At 46.8% G+C, this 19,874-nt stretch overlaps 1 protein-coding gene across 1 annotated transcript in view; it reads left to right on the forward strand.

The window, feature by feature from the left end:
* The window catches only part of unc5b (unc-5 netrin receptor B), a 93,097-nt gene that overhangs the window by 35,579 nt on the left and 37,644 nt on the right, over window positions 1–19,874 (forward strand). Inside the window, exons 6-10 of the mRNA XM_080215584.1 lie at window positions 320–487; window positions 2,067–2,231; window positions 5,926–5,958; window positions 7,350–7,544; window positions 15,743–16,129. Coding sequence (XP_080071710.1) covers window positions 320–487; window positions 2,067–2,231; window positions 5,926–5,958; window positions 7,350–7,544; window positions 15,743–16,129 — 948 coding nt within the window. The remainder of the gene's footprint in view (window positions 1–319; window positions 488–2,066; window positions 2,232–5,925; window positions 5,959–7,349; window positions 7,545–15,742; window positions 16,130–19,874) is intronic.

Genomic DNA, 19,874 nt, shown 5'->3' on the forward strand with positions numbered 1-19,874 from the left:
TCACTTCAGAAAGATGTGGAGATGCCGGCATTGGACTGGGATGGGCACAGTAAGAAGCCCCACAACACCAGGTTAAAGTACAACAGGTTTGTTTGGAATCACAAGCTTTCGGAGCGCTGCTCCTTCATCACCTGATATTCCAAATAAACCTTTTAGCACTTTAATCTGGCGTTGTGAAACTTCTTACTTCAGAAAGAAACTGGCAAAGTTGTTGCCAGCTTTGTATTATTAAATGATTATTTTTAATTATCTGCTACTTTTATCGATTAACCATTTTTTGTCCAATCTCTCCTCCCCCCCCCCCCCCCCCCCCCCGTAGTAAATGGTGGGTGGTCCACCTGGACAGAGTGGTCTTCGTGTAACAACCGGTGTGGGCGAGGCTGGCAGAAGCGGACACGAACGTGCACCAACCCAGCACCACTCAACGGCGGCTCCTTCTGTGAAGGGCAACCCTTTCAGAAGATTGGCTGCACCACCATGTGCCCTGGTGAGTTGAAATAGTTTCTGACAGTGTTAACGGTAGACTCTCTTTCAGACATATTATTGCCTTGCCATAATCATTGGTAATAATTCTCCGTCCCCTTTCTGTGATACAATGGATATAGAGTCATAGAGATTTACAGCATGGAAACAGGCCCTTTGGCCCAACTTGTCCATGTCACCCTTTTTTTAAACCCCTAAACTAATCCCAGTTGCCCACATTTGGCCCGTATCCCTCTATATCCATCTTACCCATATAACTGTCTAGCTGCATTTTAGAAGACAAAATTGTACCCAATCTACTACTACCTCTGGCAGCTCGTTCCAGACATTAACTCCCTATCTATCTCCCTCATAATCTTATCCACCTCTATCAGGTTCCCTTTCAACCTTCACTGCTCCAAGGAAAGCAGCCCCAGTCTATCCAATCTTCCCTCAGAGAGCTCAGACCCTCCAGCCCAGGCAGCATCCTGGTCAATCTCCTCCCCACCCTCTCCAGTGCAACCACGTCCCTCCAATCAAGTGGTGACCAGAACTGCACACCGTACTCCAGTTGTTGGGAGCTGTACTTGTCCAAGCTAATGGAGAGTATTCCTCCACACTCCTTACTTGTGCCTTGGGGATGGTGGACAGGCTTTAGGGAGTCAGGAGGTCAGTCGCTCACTGGGGAACACTCAGCTTGTGACCAGCTCTTGTTGCCGTAGTACTTACATGGTTGGTCCAGTTGGCGGTACCATATCACCCTTTCCTCGCCACCCGCTCCCCTCTCCCCATCCGCTATCCTCCCCGCCCCCAACCCCATCATTTTCAATATTTCTATATCTGATAAAGAGAAATGGTCAAAGAAAATGACAAAGGAAATACAATATTTTACTGCCCTGGTGGTTTTTCTCCAGGATCGCAGACAGCAGTATCCTGGACACATCCGTAATTCCTGGAGATTCCAGGCTGACTCTGGAGGGTTGGCAACCCGCAAGCTGTCTGAGAAAGTTACCAATTAGTCCCACGTTCCACTTCTCAACAAATTTACCCATCGTAAAATTCCCCTGCTCTTCCCCCAGCTTTTATGTCAGTTATTGTGAATCTACGCTGTCTGCTCATAGAATCCCAATAGTACAGAAGGAGGCCATTTGGCCCATCGAGTCAGTACCGACCACAATCCCACCCAGGCCCTATTCCCGTAACCCCACATTTACCCTGCTAATATACCTGACACTAGGTTCAATTTAGCATGAACAGGAGAAACTGTTTCTCTCAAAACATTGTACTCTAGCAGTGTAAATACATGAGGTTATGGGGGTAGAGCCTGGGTCAGAGAGGCTCTGTCAGAGAGTCAGTGCAGACTTGATGGGCCAAATGGCCTTCTTCAACACTGTAGGAGTTTTATGGTTATGCAGATGGAGTTAGATGAAGACAGTGTGGAGGAGACACATGATGCAGTGTCAACCAGTTTGACCAAATGAGCTTTCTCTGTGCTGTAAATTTAACGTCATTGTGTGGAAATTGTGCATGATCTGACTCGAGCAAGACTATCATTGCCTGTAGCCAACATTCAATTCTCTTTCGTCCTTTCCCATGCAATGCAGTTGACGGTGGGTGGACAGACTGGAGCAAATGGTCGGCCTGTAATACCGAGTGCACCCACTGGAGGAGCCGTGAGTGCACAGAACCCTCGCCCAGAAACGGAGGCAAGGATTGCATTGGGTCGGTGCTGGAGTCCAAAAACTGCACAGGTGGCGTCTGCCTGCAAAGTAAGTCTTGGGGAAATGAAAGCAGATTGCCATCTGGTAGATTTCTCCACAGGGGTGGGCTGGAGCAGCAGTTATTAGCTGTGCTCGCAATGTGTTCAGACGCAACGCTGCATTGGCTAACCTCACAGTCCCATTTGAACTGCACACATATGCCCTGTGACTTTCAGAAGGAACACTCAAACTAAAAGTAAGGGAAGTGGCGGATCACCTCGATTTAACCTTGGTCACAGCGATAGAAACTCGCACTTCTACCTGACCTCCTGTAAATTGTGCAACGAGTAAAGGATTCTGTTCTGAAACAAGGATGGTTTTCATTCTCTAACCTTCCCTTCCTGTTTCATCCAATCCTTTCCTTACCTCTGTTATCCCAAAACTTAAGCTCCTCTGTTGATCCTCCTGGATAGGCACAGTGGTTAGTACTGCGGCCTCACAGCACCAGGGACCTGGGTTCGATTCCCAGCTTCGGTCACTGTCTGTGTGGAGTCTGCACATTCTCCCCATGGGTTTCCTCCGGGTGCTTTGTTTTCCTCCCACAGTCCAAAGATGTGCGGGTTAGATGGATAGGTCATACTTCGGGAGAATTAGCTGGGTAAATATGTGGCGTTACGGGAATAGGGTGGGATTGTGGTCAGTGCAGGCTCGATGGGCCAAATGACTTCCTTCTGTGCTGTAGGGATTCTGTGATGTTGATGTTTTTATCTGGGCAGTAGCAGGGATAGTTTGAGTCTCCCCTATCTTAAAACCATTTGTGTTCAGTTGGTTTGAGCTTCCTGACCCACAGGCACTGAAGCCAGGCTTGGTGGGGGAAAAAGAATCAAGTTCACTGGAATTGAGTTCATCCTGGAGAAACTATGACGTGCGCTGGTCTTTATTCTTACGTAAATAGCTGAGCCGTCAGCCCTGTGTGCTCCAAAGAAAAGTCTGAAAAGACCACAGTTGCATCGTTGTCAGGTCGAGTTAACTCACGATCCTGGCGTTGCCAAGTAATAACCCCTCTGGACATGCTTACTGTGGCTTGTTGAGCCAAAAACTCTCAGAGTCATGCTTTCAAAGCATGAAATGGAAAGCTAAAGGAGTCTTGACGTGTTCAATGGACCCGTAGTCATGTGTCAGCTCTGGGGAGTAGCCTTGTTCCACTTTGCACTGCCAAGCACAAGGACAGATTTCATTCAAACGCACTGTTCCAAGTGTGTTGCTGACTCTCCCTATTAGAACTTCTGCAAAGGAGTCTCCATTTTATCAAGCTCCAGATAAATGGCTATAAAAGGACCCTCATCTTGTTGTTCAGGGGAAGGGGTTGTATTTCCTTCCTTTACATTAGAAATAAAAATGAAGTGTATCACATGAGGTGTATCAATAAATGAAGGATAGAGCTTTAAGGTGCGAGGGGCAAAGTTCAAAGGAGACGTATGAGGCAGGTTTTTTTTACAGAAGGCGGTGGGTGCCTGGAACTCGTTGCTGGGGGAGGTGGTGGAAGCAGTTACGTTAGTGAGCTTTAAGGGGCATCTGGACAAATACATGAATAGCATGGGGATAGAGGGATATGGTCCCCGGAAGGGTAGGGGGTTTTAGTTAAGTCAGGCAGCATGGTCCTTGCAGGTTTGGCGGGCCTGTCCCTGTGCTATAATTGTTCTTTGTATCCCTGTTATTGAATCATCATAGAATCCCCACAGAGCAGAAGGAAGCCATTCGGCCCATCGAGTTTGCACTGACCACAATCCCACCCAGGCCTAATTCCCACAACCCCATCTATTTACCCTGCTAGTCCCCCTGACACTAAGGGGCAATTTAGCATGGCCAATCCACCTAACCCGCACATCTTTGGACTGTGCGAGGAAACCGGAGCACCCAGAGGAAACCCACGCAGACACGGAGAGAATGTACAAACTCCACACAGACAGTGTGACCCAAGGCTGGAATCGAACCTGAGTTTCTGGCGCTGTGAGGCAGCCATCCTGACCACGGTGCCACCCATTGTTATATCCACTTGTGTGCTCCTGCCTTATAGTGGCAGGTATTACATTGACATCAGGGCTACAATTCTCCAGCTGCACAGATCACACTGGGACTGCACGGTGGAGGGGCCATAGGGTGTTTGGCACTGGGGAGAACCCTGTTTGGGATTCTCCCAGACCCCACACCCCGACGTAATCCAGTTTGCGCCGAGTGAGGAGACGCAGCGGGACAAATCATGACTGGTCTCCACAAACGGAGGAGAACAATCGTGGTGGTGGCCATTCTGGGGTACTCAGGGGCCATTGAGGCCCCCCGGGTGGTCAGGGGCACGGCCGCGCAGAACTCTGAGATTGCCCCCTCGCACACTGGCACTGTTAAGAGGCAGGGCCTGAAGGGGATTTCTGAAGGAGGTGTGGGGCGCCTATAGTGGAACTTGACTCACTTTGGAGGGGGGTGGTAATGCCCCCATGCTGACAAGGATGGACTGGGGGGGGGGGAATGCAAGTCACCCTCATGCCTGCATGGTGTGGGAGGGGTAACCTGGACATTAGAGTGATGGGGGAAGGTTGCCCCTTTGGGGTCAAGGGTTGAGGGGGTGTTACCCAAGTCTGTGGGAGGGAGTCGTGATGCCCATGGGGGGGGGGAGACCTTCAGCTTAACACTGAGACCTCTGAGGAGCCAGTCTTGCCAGCATCTTTAGATCTCCACTCCAAAAAAACTTGGTAAGTGTGGTTAATTTACAAACTGAATCGCACTGACCCTCCCAGTGGGAATTTCAGTAGCTTTCCCCTGGGGACAATGCATAGACATCTTTTGGGAGAATGGCACCCTGGTTTCAGATGAAAGGTGTTTGACTGAAGACCTGTGATGTCTCCCACCTTTCCGGGCCTCTATAAGATACTGAGTTGATGTAAGGGTTGATGTTGATCCCTTGACGTGTTCCCACAAATGCCAAACACATCTCTCCCCGTCAGCTGTCAGGTAAATGTCCGTAAAATTCTCCTTCCTGTTGCCTGAAGATAACCTCACAACGCTGATTGCAGACACAAGGAGGAGTGACAGGATGCTCTTAATGTCTACAATGAGAGTTACAAGTGTGTCCCAGGATTCGCATCCCAGGAATAAAATCCTGAGTCTTCACCCTCACTTTTCTTTACAGAATTTCACTCAACCCATCATTTTGTAACCAGCATTTATTACCCTGTACAAAATCACAAATTTTCCACATGAGCGAACGATTCTCTTCCAGTCAGAAGTCTCACAACATCAGGTTAAAGTCCAACAGGTTTATTTAGTATCAAGAGCTTTTGGAGCACTGCTCTTTCATCAGGTGAGTGGAGAGGTGATTATCCTTCTCTCAACATTGGCACTGACCCTACCTGTAAAGACTTGATTACCCGTAAAGAATCGCTTTCCAACCATTATCTTGCAATTGTGCCTTTGTCTGTATATGCCGTGTTTGTGAGCCTACCTCTCCACTCACCTGATGAAGGAGCAGCACTCCAAAAGCTCATGATTCCAAATAAACCTGTTGGACTTTAACCTGGTGTTGTGAGACTTCTTACTGTGCCTATCCCAGTCCAACGCTGACATCGTGATTCACTTCCGATCATTAACAATATTTGAGTGCATTCACTTTTATTTATTTGCCTCTGTCTTCTGTTTTTTGTTACATTTCTTAACAATTTCATTTCATTTCTGTTCCATGTTGATTTCACTTTTGTTTCTTTCTTAACAGATGAAAACATATTAAATGAACCAAAAAATTCTAGTAAGTTCCCATTTCATTATTTCAATTCCATTTTCTTTTTTGTTTCTCTTGGTTCGTGGGCAATTCTCAGGTGACCGTGAATTGCGGGTGGAATCTGAGTCCCTGGCACTGTGAGGCAGCCGTGCTAAATCACTGTGCCACCGTGCCATCCCAAGGTGCAAAAGGTAATGGCACCAAAGCAATTGGATGGGGGTGAAGTACAGATCGGGCATGCAGACTCGATGGGCTGAATGGCCTTCGTCTGCATTGTAGGGATTCAATGATTGTTGAATGTGGGTAAAATGCCATATTCTTCACCCCAGAGCGATGAGCTCGGTCCATTTCATACTGAGCTGGAATCTGGAAGCCCGTGAAAGAGAGAGAGGGTTTGACTTAATCAATTACATGTTAGATTAGATGTAAATATCTTCATGAACGTTGATTCCTGGAGGTCAGTCAATGTTACAGTATGTGTTCATCAATCTCAATGTCCGTCTTCACCTTGTGTCCTTCCTGCTGGTGGGATCTTCCAGTCCCGCTGAAGGTGACCCTCCATGGCCAGCTTCCTGCCCTGGAGTTAGCTTATAAGGAGGGACTGGATAAACTCGCCTTCTATTCCCTGGAATGTTGAAGTTTAAAGGCTGGTGAGACAGAGGGGTTGAAAGGTATTGATAGGCAGATACAGAGAAACCTTTTCGCACAGATTGGGTTTGGGGATCTAGGTCAGGGGCACAAAACTCTTAAAATCAGAGCAGGGAGATTTCAAAACAGTTCATGCAAATTTGGGTTGTAGAATTGTGGAATGCCTTCCCAAAAAAAGGTTGGTGTTAGCACAGTTAATGATTGCAAGTTGGTGATGGATTGATTTTTTTTGCTAGCCAAGGTCATAGCATCATAGAATTCCTCCAGTGCAGGAGAAGGCCATTCGGCCCATTGAGCCTGCACCAACCACAGTCCCATCCAGGCCCTATTCCCATAACCCCTCACATTTACCCTGCTAATCCCCCTGACACTAGGGTTAATTCCCCATGGCCAAACCCGCACATCCTTGGACTGTGGGAGGAAATGGAAGGAAACCCATGTAGACACGAGGAAGACGTGCAGATTCCGCACTGACACTCACCCAAGACCAGAATTGAATCTGAGTCCCTGGCGCTGTGAGGCAGCCATGCTAATCACTGTGCCACAACGCCATCCCAAGGTACAAAAGGTAATGGCGCCAAAGCAATTGGTTGGGGTTGAAGTGCAGATCAGGCATGCAGACTGGATGGGCTGAATGGCCTCCTTCTGCATCGTAGGGATTCTATGATCTTGCTGAATCGCAGGGCAGGTTGAAGGGGCTGAATGGTCACCCCCCGTTCTGATGAACTAAAATACGTCCTTTACCTCTCGATCTTTCTTGGACTCCACAGAAATGGGTACGGCTGGTGATGTTGCCTTGTACACGGGGCTGGTGGTGGCTGTCTTTATCTTCCTGGTTATAATGCTGGTGCTGGGCATCATCGTGTACAGGAGGAGCTGCCGGGACTTTGACACCGATATCACCGACTCCTCTGCCGCCCTCACCGGAGGCTTCCAGCCCGTCAACTTCAAGACAGCCCGGCACGGTGAGTCACCCCGCGTCTGCTTTGGCCGCCTGTTTGTTCCTCGAGGGTTTTTATTCACCAGTAGATGGGTGATGAATCCTGTTTAATGGGTGCGGCTGGAGGGAGGAGACTGAAGTTGAACAGAAAAGAAGTAACTGCTTGTTATCATATAGCGCAGTCCGCCACACGAAGATATGGGCGGCTCGGTGGCACAGTGGGTTAGCACTGCTGCCTCACAGCGCCAGAGACCCAGGTTCGATTCCCGACTTGGGTCACTGGCTGTGTAGAGTTTGCACGTTCTCCCCGTGTCTGCATGGGTTTCCTCCGGGTGCTCCAGTTCCCACCCACAATCCGAAGATGTGCCGGTTAGGTTATTTGGCCATGCTAAATTGCCCCTTAGTGTCGGGGGATTAACAGGATAAATACATGGGGTTACAGGAGTAGGGCCTGGGTGGGATTGTGGTTGGTGCAGACTCGATGGGCTGAATAGCCTCCTTCTGCACTGGAGGGATTGTATGATATCCCACAGCCAAGGAAACTATGTTTTAAGTTTATTTATTGGTGTCGCAGGAAGGCTTACGTTAACACTGCAATGAAGTTGCTGTGAAAGTTACCTAGTCACCACATTCCAGTGCCTGTTCGGATATACTGAGGGAGAATTTAGCACGGCCAATGCGCCTAACCAGCACATTTTCCAGACTGTGGGAGGAAACCGGAGCACCCGGAGGAAACCCACGCAGACACAGGGAGAATGTGCAAACTCCACACGGACAGTGACCCAAGCCGGGAACTGAATTGTGAGGCAGCAGCGCTAACCACTGTGCCAGTGGGTGCAGACTGAAGTTGGAAAGAAAAGAAGGAAAGCCTTGTAATCATATAGCGCTGTTCACCACGTGAAGATATCCCCACAGCTGGCAATGGTTTGGGGAGGTGATGACCTAGTGGTTTTATTGCTAGAATACTAATCCAGAAACTGAGCTAATGTTCTGGGGACCTGGGTTCGTATCCCACCCACGGCAGATGGTGGAATTTGAATTCAATGAAAAAAACCTGGAATTAAGAATCTGCTGATGACCATGAAACCATTGTCGATTGTCGGAAAAACCCATCCGGGTCACTAATGTCCTTCAGGGAAGGAAATCTGCCATCCTTACCCGGTCTGGCCTACATGTGACTCCAGAGCCACAGCAATGTGGGTGACTCTCAACCACCCACCAGGGGCAACTAGGGATGGGCAATAAATGCTGGCCCAGCGACACCCATGTCCCGTGAATGAACTTTTAAAAAGGCCAAGGAAATGTGTTGTGATGTAGGAAGTGCGACAGCCAATTTGCACACAGCAAGATCCCACAATTATCTTGTTAGCACTCAAGAAAGAACAGAAATTGCTGGAAAATCTCAGCAGGTCTGACAGCATCTGTGGAGAGCGAATAGAGCCAACGTTTCAGGTCTGGATGACCTTTCGTCAGAGGCAGCATTGTTACTTGTCGATTGTGTAATAAATATGGCCCGGGGAGAACTCCCCTCAAATCATTGTGTCTGTTTATCTGCAAACAAGCAGAGGCAGACGTGACAGTCAGCAATGCGTTCATTCCGTTTGATGAGATAGACAACCATCGTAAAGCCTTGGTGGCGTGAGTGCTGAGACTGACTGGGCCAGCTCGGAATCTATTCTAGTGCTGTTCAGCTGTTCTGTTTCGACACCAAGGGAAATGCAATTTTTCACAGTAGCTAATGTTATAACCGTTTATTAAACTGACTGATCTTCACAGCAAAAAAACAGGAAATGAAAAATGTTTGCTATTTGACAGGGCAGTTTGTTAAATGTAAGACTGGCATTAGATTGAGACCATTTGCTACAATGTTTTTCAAGAGGACTGTGCCCAACATTAATCATTGAACGGCATACCACTCAAGGAGACCATTCAGCCCCTCACACCTGTGCTAGCTCTATAAAAAAGCGACTCCTCAATACCTTTTCAAATATTTCTCCCTCCAAGTTCATAGAATCATAGAAACTCTACAGTGTAGAAAGAGGCCGTTCGGCCCATCAAGTCTGCACCGACCACAATCCCACCCCGGCCCTACCCCTACATCCCTATATATTTACCCACTAATCCCTCTAACCTACACGTCTAAGGACACTAAGGGCAGTTTTTTTAGCTTGGCCGATCAACCTAACCCACATATTTTTGAACTGGGGGGAAACTGGAGCAGCTGGAGATAAATTATTATCCAATTTCTCTTTGAAATCTTCCTTCAGCTCTTCCTAAAGTTTTCAAGTTTATTTATTTGTCACAAGTAGGCTTACATTAACACTGCAATGAAGTTACTGTGAAAATTCCCTAGTCACCACATTCCGGCGACTGTTCGGGTGCCCTGAGGGAAAATTTAGCACCTAACCAGCACATCTTTTGGACTGTAGGAGGAAACCCACGCAGACACTGGGGGAATGTACAGACTCCGCACAGACAATGACCCAAGTCAGGAATGAAACCCGGGTCCCTGGTGCTGTGAGGCATCAGTGCTAACCACTGTGCCACTGTACCGATGTAAATAAATATTACAGTAGTTTTTTTTCACCTCACTGGTGAACAGGAATTATTGTAAGTACCTTGAGATCTTTTACCTGCCCCTGAAAGAGCAGATAAGGCCTCCATCTGATGTCTTCATCTGAAAGACAACACATCCGACAGTGCAGCACGCCCTCGGCGTGGTCAGCCCAGATATTGTACTCAACTCTCGCCCATTGCCTCCTGACTCTGAGCTGAGTGTGCCCCTCACTGGACCCCAGCGATATAGGAAATCAAAGCAACATTTTACTAATCACTGGTCAGGCCTGATCAAGCGCATTTTGTCCAATTCTGGGCACCTCATCTTAGGAAGGATGTCAAGGCCTCACAGCAAATTTTAAAGACTTGGGTTTAATATTGTGGGCTAAGCAAGCTTTGTAGGAGGAAATGTGAACATCTGTTGACATCCACCATCCAGGTATCACTTTCTAGAGCTACTCTGACACAATCACACAATTGAATAGGCGCTCCCATGCTGACAGGCATTCTAACTTCCATCTAGACTTCAATCCAAAACTCTTCCATCCGTCCTCCCGTCGCCATTACCTCATGCCATACTCTCATGAAGGTAGATGTCCAATGGGATTACGAGAAAAGTCATTATAGAGTAGAATCACTACAATGCAGAAGGAGGCCATTCGGCCCATTGAGCCAATACTAACAGTCCCACTAGGCCCTATATATTGGCTAACCCCAAGTATTTACCTGGGGTTAGTGAGTAAGTGGAGGTGAGTCCACAAAAAGATCAGCCATGATCTTATTGAATGGCACAGCAGGCTCGAGGGCCAGATGGCCCACTCCTGCTCCTAGTTCTTATGTTCTTAATCCCCCTGACACTAAGGGGCAATTTAGCATGTCTAATCTACCTACACATCTTTGGACACAAGGGGGCAATTTAACATGGCTAAACCATCTAATCTGCACATCTTTGGACACTAAGGGGCAATTTAGCATGGCCAATCAACCTAACCCGTACATCTTTGGAGTGTGGGAGGAAACCAGAGCACCCGGAGGAAACCCACGCAGATACAGGAGAGAATGTGCAGACTCCACACACAGACAGTCACCTAGGGCTGAATCGCACTCGGGTCCCTGGTGGTGTGAGTCAGCAGTGCAAACCACCGTTCCACCGTGCCGCCCCAATCCACAAATAACTTACAAATAATGGACTGCAGGACAGCCCTTCCCCTTAATTTATAAAACTCATAAATAGTAAATGATTTGAGAATTTAGTTAACCCAATCCGACAGCATATGTTCTCCGAACCTTGGTGTAAAATTCCAAGTGCAGTGGACCTTTCATTTTAATTCTGTTAAGTTACGGAAAGCTGCACTTTGCAACCTATTATAATTACTTGCATAGTGAAATGTTCGTAACTGTGCAATCACTTTCATATTTGATGCTTTATTTTTATTTTAGTGAATGTCTATAGCTGTGCCGTGAATTGTGTTTCCGGGTTTTATTTGTTCCATCATCACAATTTGACACCTGTTGCCGGGAAGGTTTTTCAATAAACCAAATTATCTATCTATCTATTTACCCGAACCGGCAGATGGGACTGCAGTCTAAGTTCAATCTCAAGACAATGCTATCTCCAATGCAGAGGGTCTGCTTCAGCTGTGCACTTGGCTGTTTTAGCAGAGCTTAAACCCAGAGCTATCTAACATTCAGCGAGTGTGCTACTTACTGAGTCAAAGTGACACAGCCCTCGCTTATTACCCAAGATTTAGTGTCCCCATTAAGGAAAGCATTGAATAATGCAACCGCACCTTTCAAAGGATCACTCAAGGATGGCAGTACCACCTTAGATAGATGACTTCCAATTACGTATTTTCCATGAGTCATAATAAAAATATACTTGAATATGGCTGAGAAGAGAGATGTGTTGCTGAAGCTTTTCATCTTGCACTCATCACGACAAACACAAGAATACCAAATTTCAAACAACCGCAATTTTATTCTGCCAGAGGAAAGGGTACTGATTGGTCGACTCTGTGATTGGTGTCTCCATGGAGAAAGCAGCATTGCTTTCCCAAACTCCTAGGTCATTTGAAAATAGGTGTATGGGGGTAAGCATGTTTCTTTTGCTTGCAGAGAATGGGTCCCTGTGTATGAGCATGTTCTGCTTCCGGCAAGTACAACTCAGCCAAGTTATCCATTCAACTGGTTATCTTAAATTGATTGTTGGTGTAGCTATTAGCACACTCAGGATTATTCAATGGGTGTTGACCAATTACAGAATCCCACCTAAAAGTTGTAGATTTTGTTCTGAGTTTTGCTGGTTGAGCACTGTCATAACTTCACCTATGAGGAATGACTGAAGGAGTATACTGCGTGATTCAATCAGCTAATCTTTGGGATGTTCGTCCTATGAAACATAGAAACTAGAAGCAGGAATAGGCCATTCAGCCCATCAAGCCTGCTCCACCATTCATTATGATCATGGCTGATCATCAAGTTCAATATCCTGTTCCCCCCTTCCCCAATATCTCTTGATTCCTTTAATCTCAAGAGCTGTATCTAATTTCTTCTTGAAATCACAGAACATTTTGGCCTCAACTACTTTCTGTGGGAGTGAATTCCACACATTCACCACCCTCTGGGTGAAGAAATTTCTCCTCACCTCAGTTCTAAAAGATTTACTCCTTATCCTCAAACTATGACCCTAGTTCTGGACTCCCCCACTATCAGCAACATTCTTTCAGAATCTACCCTGTCTAACGTTGTTAGGATTTTATAGGCTTCTCTGAGGTCCCCTCTCACTCTTCTAAACTCCAGTGAATATAATCCTAACAGACTTAGTCTCTCGTCATACGACAGACCTGCCATCCCAGGAACCTTTGCTGCACCCCCTCTATAGTAAAGACATCCTTCCTCAGATAAGGATAACAAAACTGCACACAGTACTCCAGGTGTGGCCTCTATGTACCTGGCATCACAGCGGCACTGAAATTCATGCTCAGTGATGTGGTAGGCAGAATGTACTTTTGGACTGATGGCAGCATCCAGATGGGAACATACCAGTCGCATGCCATTGCATCGTGGCAGTGTGTAAAATATATTTAATGGATTATCACTGCCCTCCCGCACACTGCAGCATCTGTACTCAGTTTTGGGTGAAATATGTACCTTGTCTGTTCTGTAATTGACCTGATTAAAATTACCGAGTTAGCAAATTCAGACTGTGAAGGATATTGCACAGATTACAGAACTCAGCCCCAGTTCTGAGAATATTAATTCACGTCCATCATTCAGTGATCAGGAAGCTGAGCATTAATCGAGTACACTGCGTTGAGAGTTTACAATGTCACTATGGCAAGGGGTAATGATAGTGAGTGATCACTTGCATACACAAAGTGGCACAGTGGTTAGCACTGCTGCCTCACCACCAGGGACCTGGGTTCAGTTCCCGACTTGGGTGACTGCACGAAGTCTGCACATTCTCCCCGTGTCTGCCTGGGTTTTCTTCGGGTGATCCGGTTTCCTCTCTCAGTCCAAAAGACGTGCTGGTTAGGTGCGTTAGCCATGCTAAAATCTCCCTCGGTGTACCCAAACAGGCGCTGGAGTGTGGCGACTAGGGGATTTTCACAGTAACTTCATTGCAGTGTTAATGTAAGCCTACTTGTGACACTAATAAATAAATGAAAATTCCCAGCAGAGAAAGGGCCGTGTGGCAGAGTTTTCAGTTGGGCAGCCATGGAATAAAAACTTGCATTGAGATAGCACCTTTAGCAATTTCGGGATGTCCCAAAGCACCTTACAGACAATAAAATACATTTCTTCAGCCAGAGAGTGGTGAATCAGTGGAACTCTTTGTTGCAGAAGGCTGTGGAGGCCGGATCATTGAGTGTCTTTAAGACAGAGATAGATAGATTCTTGATTAATAAGGGGATCAGGGGTTATGGGGAAAAGGCAGGAGAATGGGGATGAGAAAAATATCAGCCATGATTGAATGGCGGAGCAGACTCGATGGGCCGAGTGGCCTAATTCTGCTCCTATGTTTTATGGTCACAGAGGAAAATGTGGTGACCAGTTTTGCACAGAGCAAGCTCCCACAGACAGCAATGAGATAATAACCAGCTCTGTTCTTCTGTCATGATGTTGGTTGAGAGATCAATGTTGGGCTCAGGGCGTTGGTGGGGGGGGGGAGTGAGCTTCTCTGGGGTGTTGCTCCTCACTGTGGGACCTTTCTTATCCGGCTGAGGTTGGGGTGGTGGTGGTGGGAGGGGGAGGGTGGGGGGGTGGGCAGAACGGATTAAAACTCACCAGGCACCCGCTGCTTCCATTTTGATAACTTTCAGATATGTTCCCTCTGGTTTTACCTGTTGCATGACACATCCACAAGAGAGAACATTGCTTCCAAAGGAGCAGTTAGTCACCTCCGTGTAATTGTTCTAATATTGACAAGGCTAATAGATGCAGTCTGCAGACTAACTGCCTCAGAGAGATTTAGCACCTTGGATAAAGAGTACAGCTGGGAAAAGAGTTCAGAGGTGAATCTTGTACTTGCTGTAATTAATGAGGACCAGACATCCCTTGCAACACTCCAACAAATCTTTCTTTATGGGGTTATAACAAAATTCATTTTGTTTTGACATTGGGAAGAGGCAGCAATTCTCTGCATAATTACCTACAGGAGGTAGGGGAGGTTGATTTTTCATTTGATTTTTGATTTGGACTCATTATTGTCACATGTATTACTATACAGTGAAAAGTATTACTTCTTGCGCACTACACAGGCAAAGCATACTATTCATAGAGAAGGAAAGAAGAGAGTGCAGAATGTAGTGTTACAGTCATAGCTGGGGTGTAGAGAAAGATCAACTTAATGCGAGGTAGGTCCATTCAAGTGCCTGACAGCAGCAGGGAAGAAGCTGTTCTTGAGTTGGTGATGGAGGTAGTGGACTATTTATCCAGATGCCTAGGCTAATGCTCTGGGGACTTTGATTCAAATCCCATCACGGCAAAGGGTGACATTTGTACTTAATAAAAATCTGGAATTGAAAATCTACTGATGACCATGAAACCATTGTCGATTGTCAGAAAAACCCATCTGATTCACTCATGTCCTTTAGGGAAGGAAATCTGCCGTCCTTACCCGGGTCTGGCCTACATGTAACTCCAGAGCCACAGCAATGTGGTTGACTCTCAGCTGCTCTGAAATGGAGGGCAGTTAGGGATGGGCAATAAAAACTGGCCCAGCCTGTGACACCCTTGTCCCATAATTGAATTTGTAAAAAATGTCAGTTTTGGCACAAATTAGTCAACGTTTCCATTTGATGGTGGAAGGGGGAGGAGGGGGGTGGAGGCGGAAGGGAGGGGTTGGGGGGGTGGTTTGGAAATCAAAACTATCTTCCAGATAAGATAGCCAATGGTAAATCTGATATGGAATTTAGGAGAAACACATTGTGTTTGTGCAGAGAGTGTGGAATAGCCAAGTTGAATAGCTTTGGGATCCATTTACAAGGAGGCTGGATAAACACATGAGGGAGAAAGGAAGAGAAGGATGTGGTAAAGTGGGGTGAGAGGAGGTTGGTGGGGGGACAGGAAGGCTGGTACAGGTACGTATAGTACTGATCTGTGCTGCAAATCTGATGTTCATTCTGTGTAAATCTCATTGCATTTGCATCTCTTCCTCTATTCCAGATAACTCTCAGTTGCTGAACTCATCGATACAGCCGGATCTAACAGCCAGTGCGGGCTCGTACCGAGGGCCCATGTACACCCTTCAGGACTCCGCCGACAAGATCCCCATGACCAACTCCCCCCTCTTGGACCCCTTACCCAGCCTGAAGATCAAAGTGTACAATTCCTCCACAAAGGCCTCTGTGCTGGTGGGTGGGATGGAGCCTCCAGGCAAGGCCCCGTCGGGGACATACCCCGGGGGCAACATCAGGGACAGCAACGTGGCCATGAACATGAGGAACAAGGTGCTCAGCTCACAGCACCTGGGCACCATGCCCAGGGACCCTGGATACAGTGCCAGCGGCACTTTCGGCTGCCTGGGTGGACGACTGATGGTGCCTAACTCAGGTTTGTGACCGTATTCGGGGCACGGGCTACAACAACAATTGTCATTTATGTAGAGCCTTCGAACACTGGGGAAATGCCCCACAACCCTATTGGCAAAGTCAAGAAAGGAGATGTCAGAACGGGCCAATGAAATGTTTCGGTCAATGTGATAGGTTTGAAGGAACATCTTAAAGGAGAAGACGGTGACAGAGAAGGAATTCCAGATCTTGGGCCTGGGCAGCTGATAGATACCATTGATGAGTGGGCACAAATTGGGACATGCACAAGAGGCCGGAATTGGAGCAGGGTAGAGACATTGAGTGGTTGGAAGGCTGGAGGAAGTTGGGAGTTGAGGAAAAGTGAGGCAAATTTGATTGGAGTTTAGAAGGACAAGAGGGGAATCTCATTGAAACTTACAGAATATTGAACGGCCTGGACAGAATAGACACGGAGGAGGTGTTTCCTTCAGTCGGAGAGACTAGGGTTTAAGGGCACAGCCTCAGAGTAAAGGGACCGAGATGGGGAGGAATTTCTTCAGAGGGTGGTGAATTTGTAGAATTCTTTGCCACAGAGGAGGCCAGGTCATTGAGTGTATTTAAGACAGAGATAGATGGATTCTTGATTGGTAAGGGGATTAAATGTTACGGGGAGAAGGTGGGAGAATGGGGTTGAGAAACATATCAGCCATGATCAAATGATGGAGCAGCCTTATTGGGCCAAATGGCCTCATTCTACTTCTTATGGTGTTAAAAGCGGCAATTGAAAACACAGTGATAAGTCTCACAACACCAGCTTAAAGTCTATTTGGAATCACAAGCTTTCGGAGCACTGTTCCTTCATCAGGTGAGTGGAGAGTTGGGTCCACAAACAGAGCGCTCACCTGATGAAGGAGCAGCACTCCAAAAGCTCGTGATACCAAAACAACCTGATGGACTTTAACCTGTTGTTGTGATAATTCTTACTGTGCCCACCCCAGTCCAACACCGGCATCTCTACATCATTTGAAAGCACAACTGGGAATTTTAATATGGAGGCATTGCCAGATTTGGAGTCACTGCAGCTGAGGTCTAACCAGCGATTTCTAAAGTTCAGGACCTTGGCTACCGAGGGCACAGTCCGTAAGTGCAGTCCATTGTGAGTACCTCCACTCAATGTGACCTCCATATGTATCAGTTTGCAGCCAGAACATAATAAGGGACATAACGGATACAATAATGGATATCTGCCAGTGACTACAATCTGTAAATCTAATCAGAGCTTCAAATGCAAGCAGAACGATGGAAGGAATAGAATTTGAGGAGCAATTATGTAAGTTAGTAATGCTCCCAGTGGTATAGAGAAGGTTCAGAGGTGACACGGTCACTGTTCTTAGGATTCCAAAGGGACCAGATCATTTCCCCAAGACGAGCTATTCTACCTTGTCCAGGATAGAACAACCAGAGTACACAGTCTACACCTGAAACTGAGGGAAAAATTCAGAACTAATCCATGGAGACAGTATTTCAGTGAGTGTGCAGTCAGCCTGCGGAACAGGCTCCCGTGGGAGACAGTGAAAGCAGTTAGTACTGATTGATTCAAATGTAAATTAGATAGATTTCTTTCAGGAAATTTCATTTTGGGAGAATGTATTGAGTAATTTGCGACACATCATGTGGTGAGCGTGGGGAGAGAAAAGTGGTTTTGGACAGATGGTTTTGGGTAGCACAGTGGCAAAGTGGTTAGCACTCCTGCCTCATAGTGCAAGGGACCCACGTTCGATTCCATCCTTGGGTGACTGTCTGTGTATAGTTCGCACGTTCCCCTCTTGTCTGCATGGGTTTCCTCTGGGTGCTCCACTTTTCTCCCACACTCCAAAGATTTTGATTTGATTTATTATTGCCACGTTAGTATACAGTGAAAAATATTATTTCTTGCACTCTATACAGAAAAAACATACCATTCATAACGAAGGAAATGAGACAGTGCGGAATGTAGTGTTACAGTCATAGCTAGGGTATAGAGAAAGATCAACTGAATGCCAGTTAGGTCCATTCAAAAGAAGGGAAGAAGCTGTTCTTGAGTCACTTGGTAAGTGACCTCAGACTTTTGTATCAGACTTTTTTGATGTGCAGGTTAGTGCTAAGTGGCCATGCTAAGTTGCCCTGTAATGTCAAGGGAATTAGCGGGGTAAATACATGGGATTACAAAGATAGGGTCTGTGTGGGATTGTTGTCGGTACTGATTCAATGGGCTGAATGGCCTCCAGCTGCACTGCGGGGATTCTGTGATTCCCAATAGTCCCACGATCATTGATTTGGGGCTGATAGTTTCCTGCCTGGATATGCTTGGCTCCTGTAGAGCAGGGATGTTAAGAGGGCATGTGATATCACCAGCAATGTTTTTTTCCAGCGCTCTCGGAATCAGACTATGTGTGTGGCCCCTTTAAGCCTTTTGTCACGGCCACACTGCGTTGTCACTTTAAAGGGGCTGACTCATGCAAGGCCTTCATTGGCACATTTGGTTTCCTGCATGGCCACATGGTCACACAGCTTAGAGGGCACATTGTCCTAAAGCAGAGGGCCCAGGTTTAAAGCAAAAGCAGGAAAGACTTCTTACCGAATCATGGTTAGGATTTGGATGGCGGAAAGACTCATAGTATTCTTCAAAAGGGAGTTGGATAACCATTTAAAGGAGAAATAATTCACAGGGCTGTGGGGAAAGAGCTGGGGAGTGAGGCTGACTGGCTTGCTCGTCGAAAGAACTGATGCAGACTCAATGGGCTGAAGGGCCTCCTTCTGTTCTTTGCTTTTATCAATGCTGACCACACTCATCCTAGCCGCACTGCTGCTGTTAACCAGTTCACTGCTCCATTCCTGGCAGCATGTTGATCAAGACGTTAGATTCAAAATTGAAAGGTTCATAAATAAGAGGAAATTATGGTCTGCAAATCAGCCCAGGGGGTTTCTTTCTTCATTGTTTGAGGTAAGGTAAATATTCTGGTGAGGATCAGCGTAGGTTCATGCTGAGGAACTTCTCAGCCAAAGGGTTGTGAATCTGTGGAACTCCCTGCCCAGTGAAGCAGTTGAGGCTCCCTCATTGAATGTTTTTAAGGCAAGGATAGATAGATTTTTGAACAGTAAAGGAATTAAGGGTTACGGTGAGCGGGTGGGTAAATGGAGCTGAAAAGATCATCCACGATCTTATTGAATGGCGGAGCAGGGTCGAGGATCCAGATGACCTACTCCTGCTCCTAGTTCTTATGTTCTTATGATTTAGATGAATGAGATGGGAGAAGGTTGGAGTGCAGCATAAACGCAGTGTGGTAGAATGGCCTGCTTGTGTGTTGTATTGGGGTAGGTGGAACTTGGTCCCCCAATTTCAACAAGCAGGGTGACATTCACATCATGGAGTTTCTGCTTATCTTCAACTGGGGAGTAGTTTTCGCAAAGTTTAATCTTGTCTTATTTTCGTCTGTCGTTGTTTTGAGAGTTGGCCACACTATAAACCATTTCTCCATTATTTTCTAATTAAGGTGGCACAGTGGTTAACACTGCTGTCTCACAGTGCCAGGGACCTGGGTTCAATTCCCGGTTTGTGTCACTGGCTGTGTGGAGTTTGCACGTACTCCCCGTGTCTGCATGGGTTTCCTCTGGGTGCTCCGGTTTCCTCCCACAGTCCAAAGATGTGCGAGTTAGGTTGATTGGCCATGCTAAATTGCTCCTTAATGTCGGGGGGGTTAGGAGAATAAGTTTGTGGGGTTACGGGGTTAGGATAGGACCTGGATGGG

This window comes from Carcharhinus amblyrhynchos, chromosome 31 (assembly GCF_965287045.1).
Source record: "Carcharhinus amblyrhynchos chromosome 31, sCarAmb.v2.hapA, whole genome shotgun sequence".
Taxonomy (NCBI): domain Eukaryota; kingdom Metazoa; phylum Chordata; class Chondrichthyes; order Carcharhiniformes; family Carcharhinidae; genus Carcharhinus; species Carcharhinus amblyrhynchos.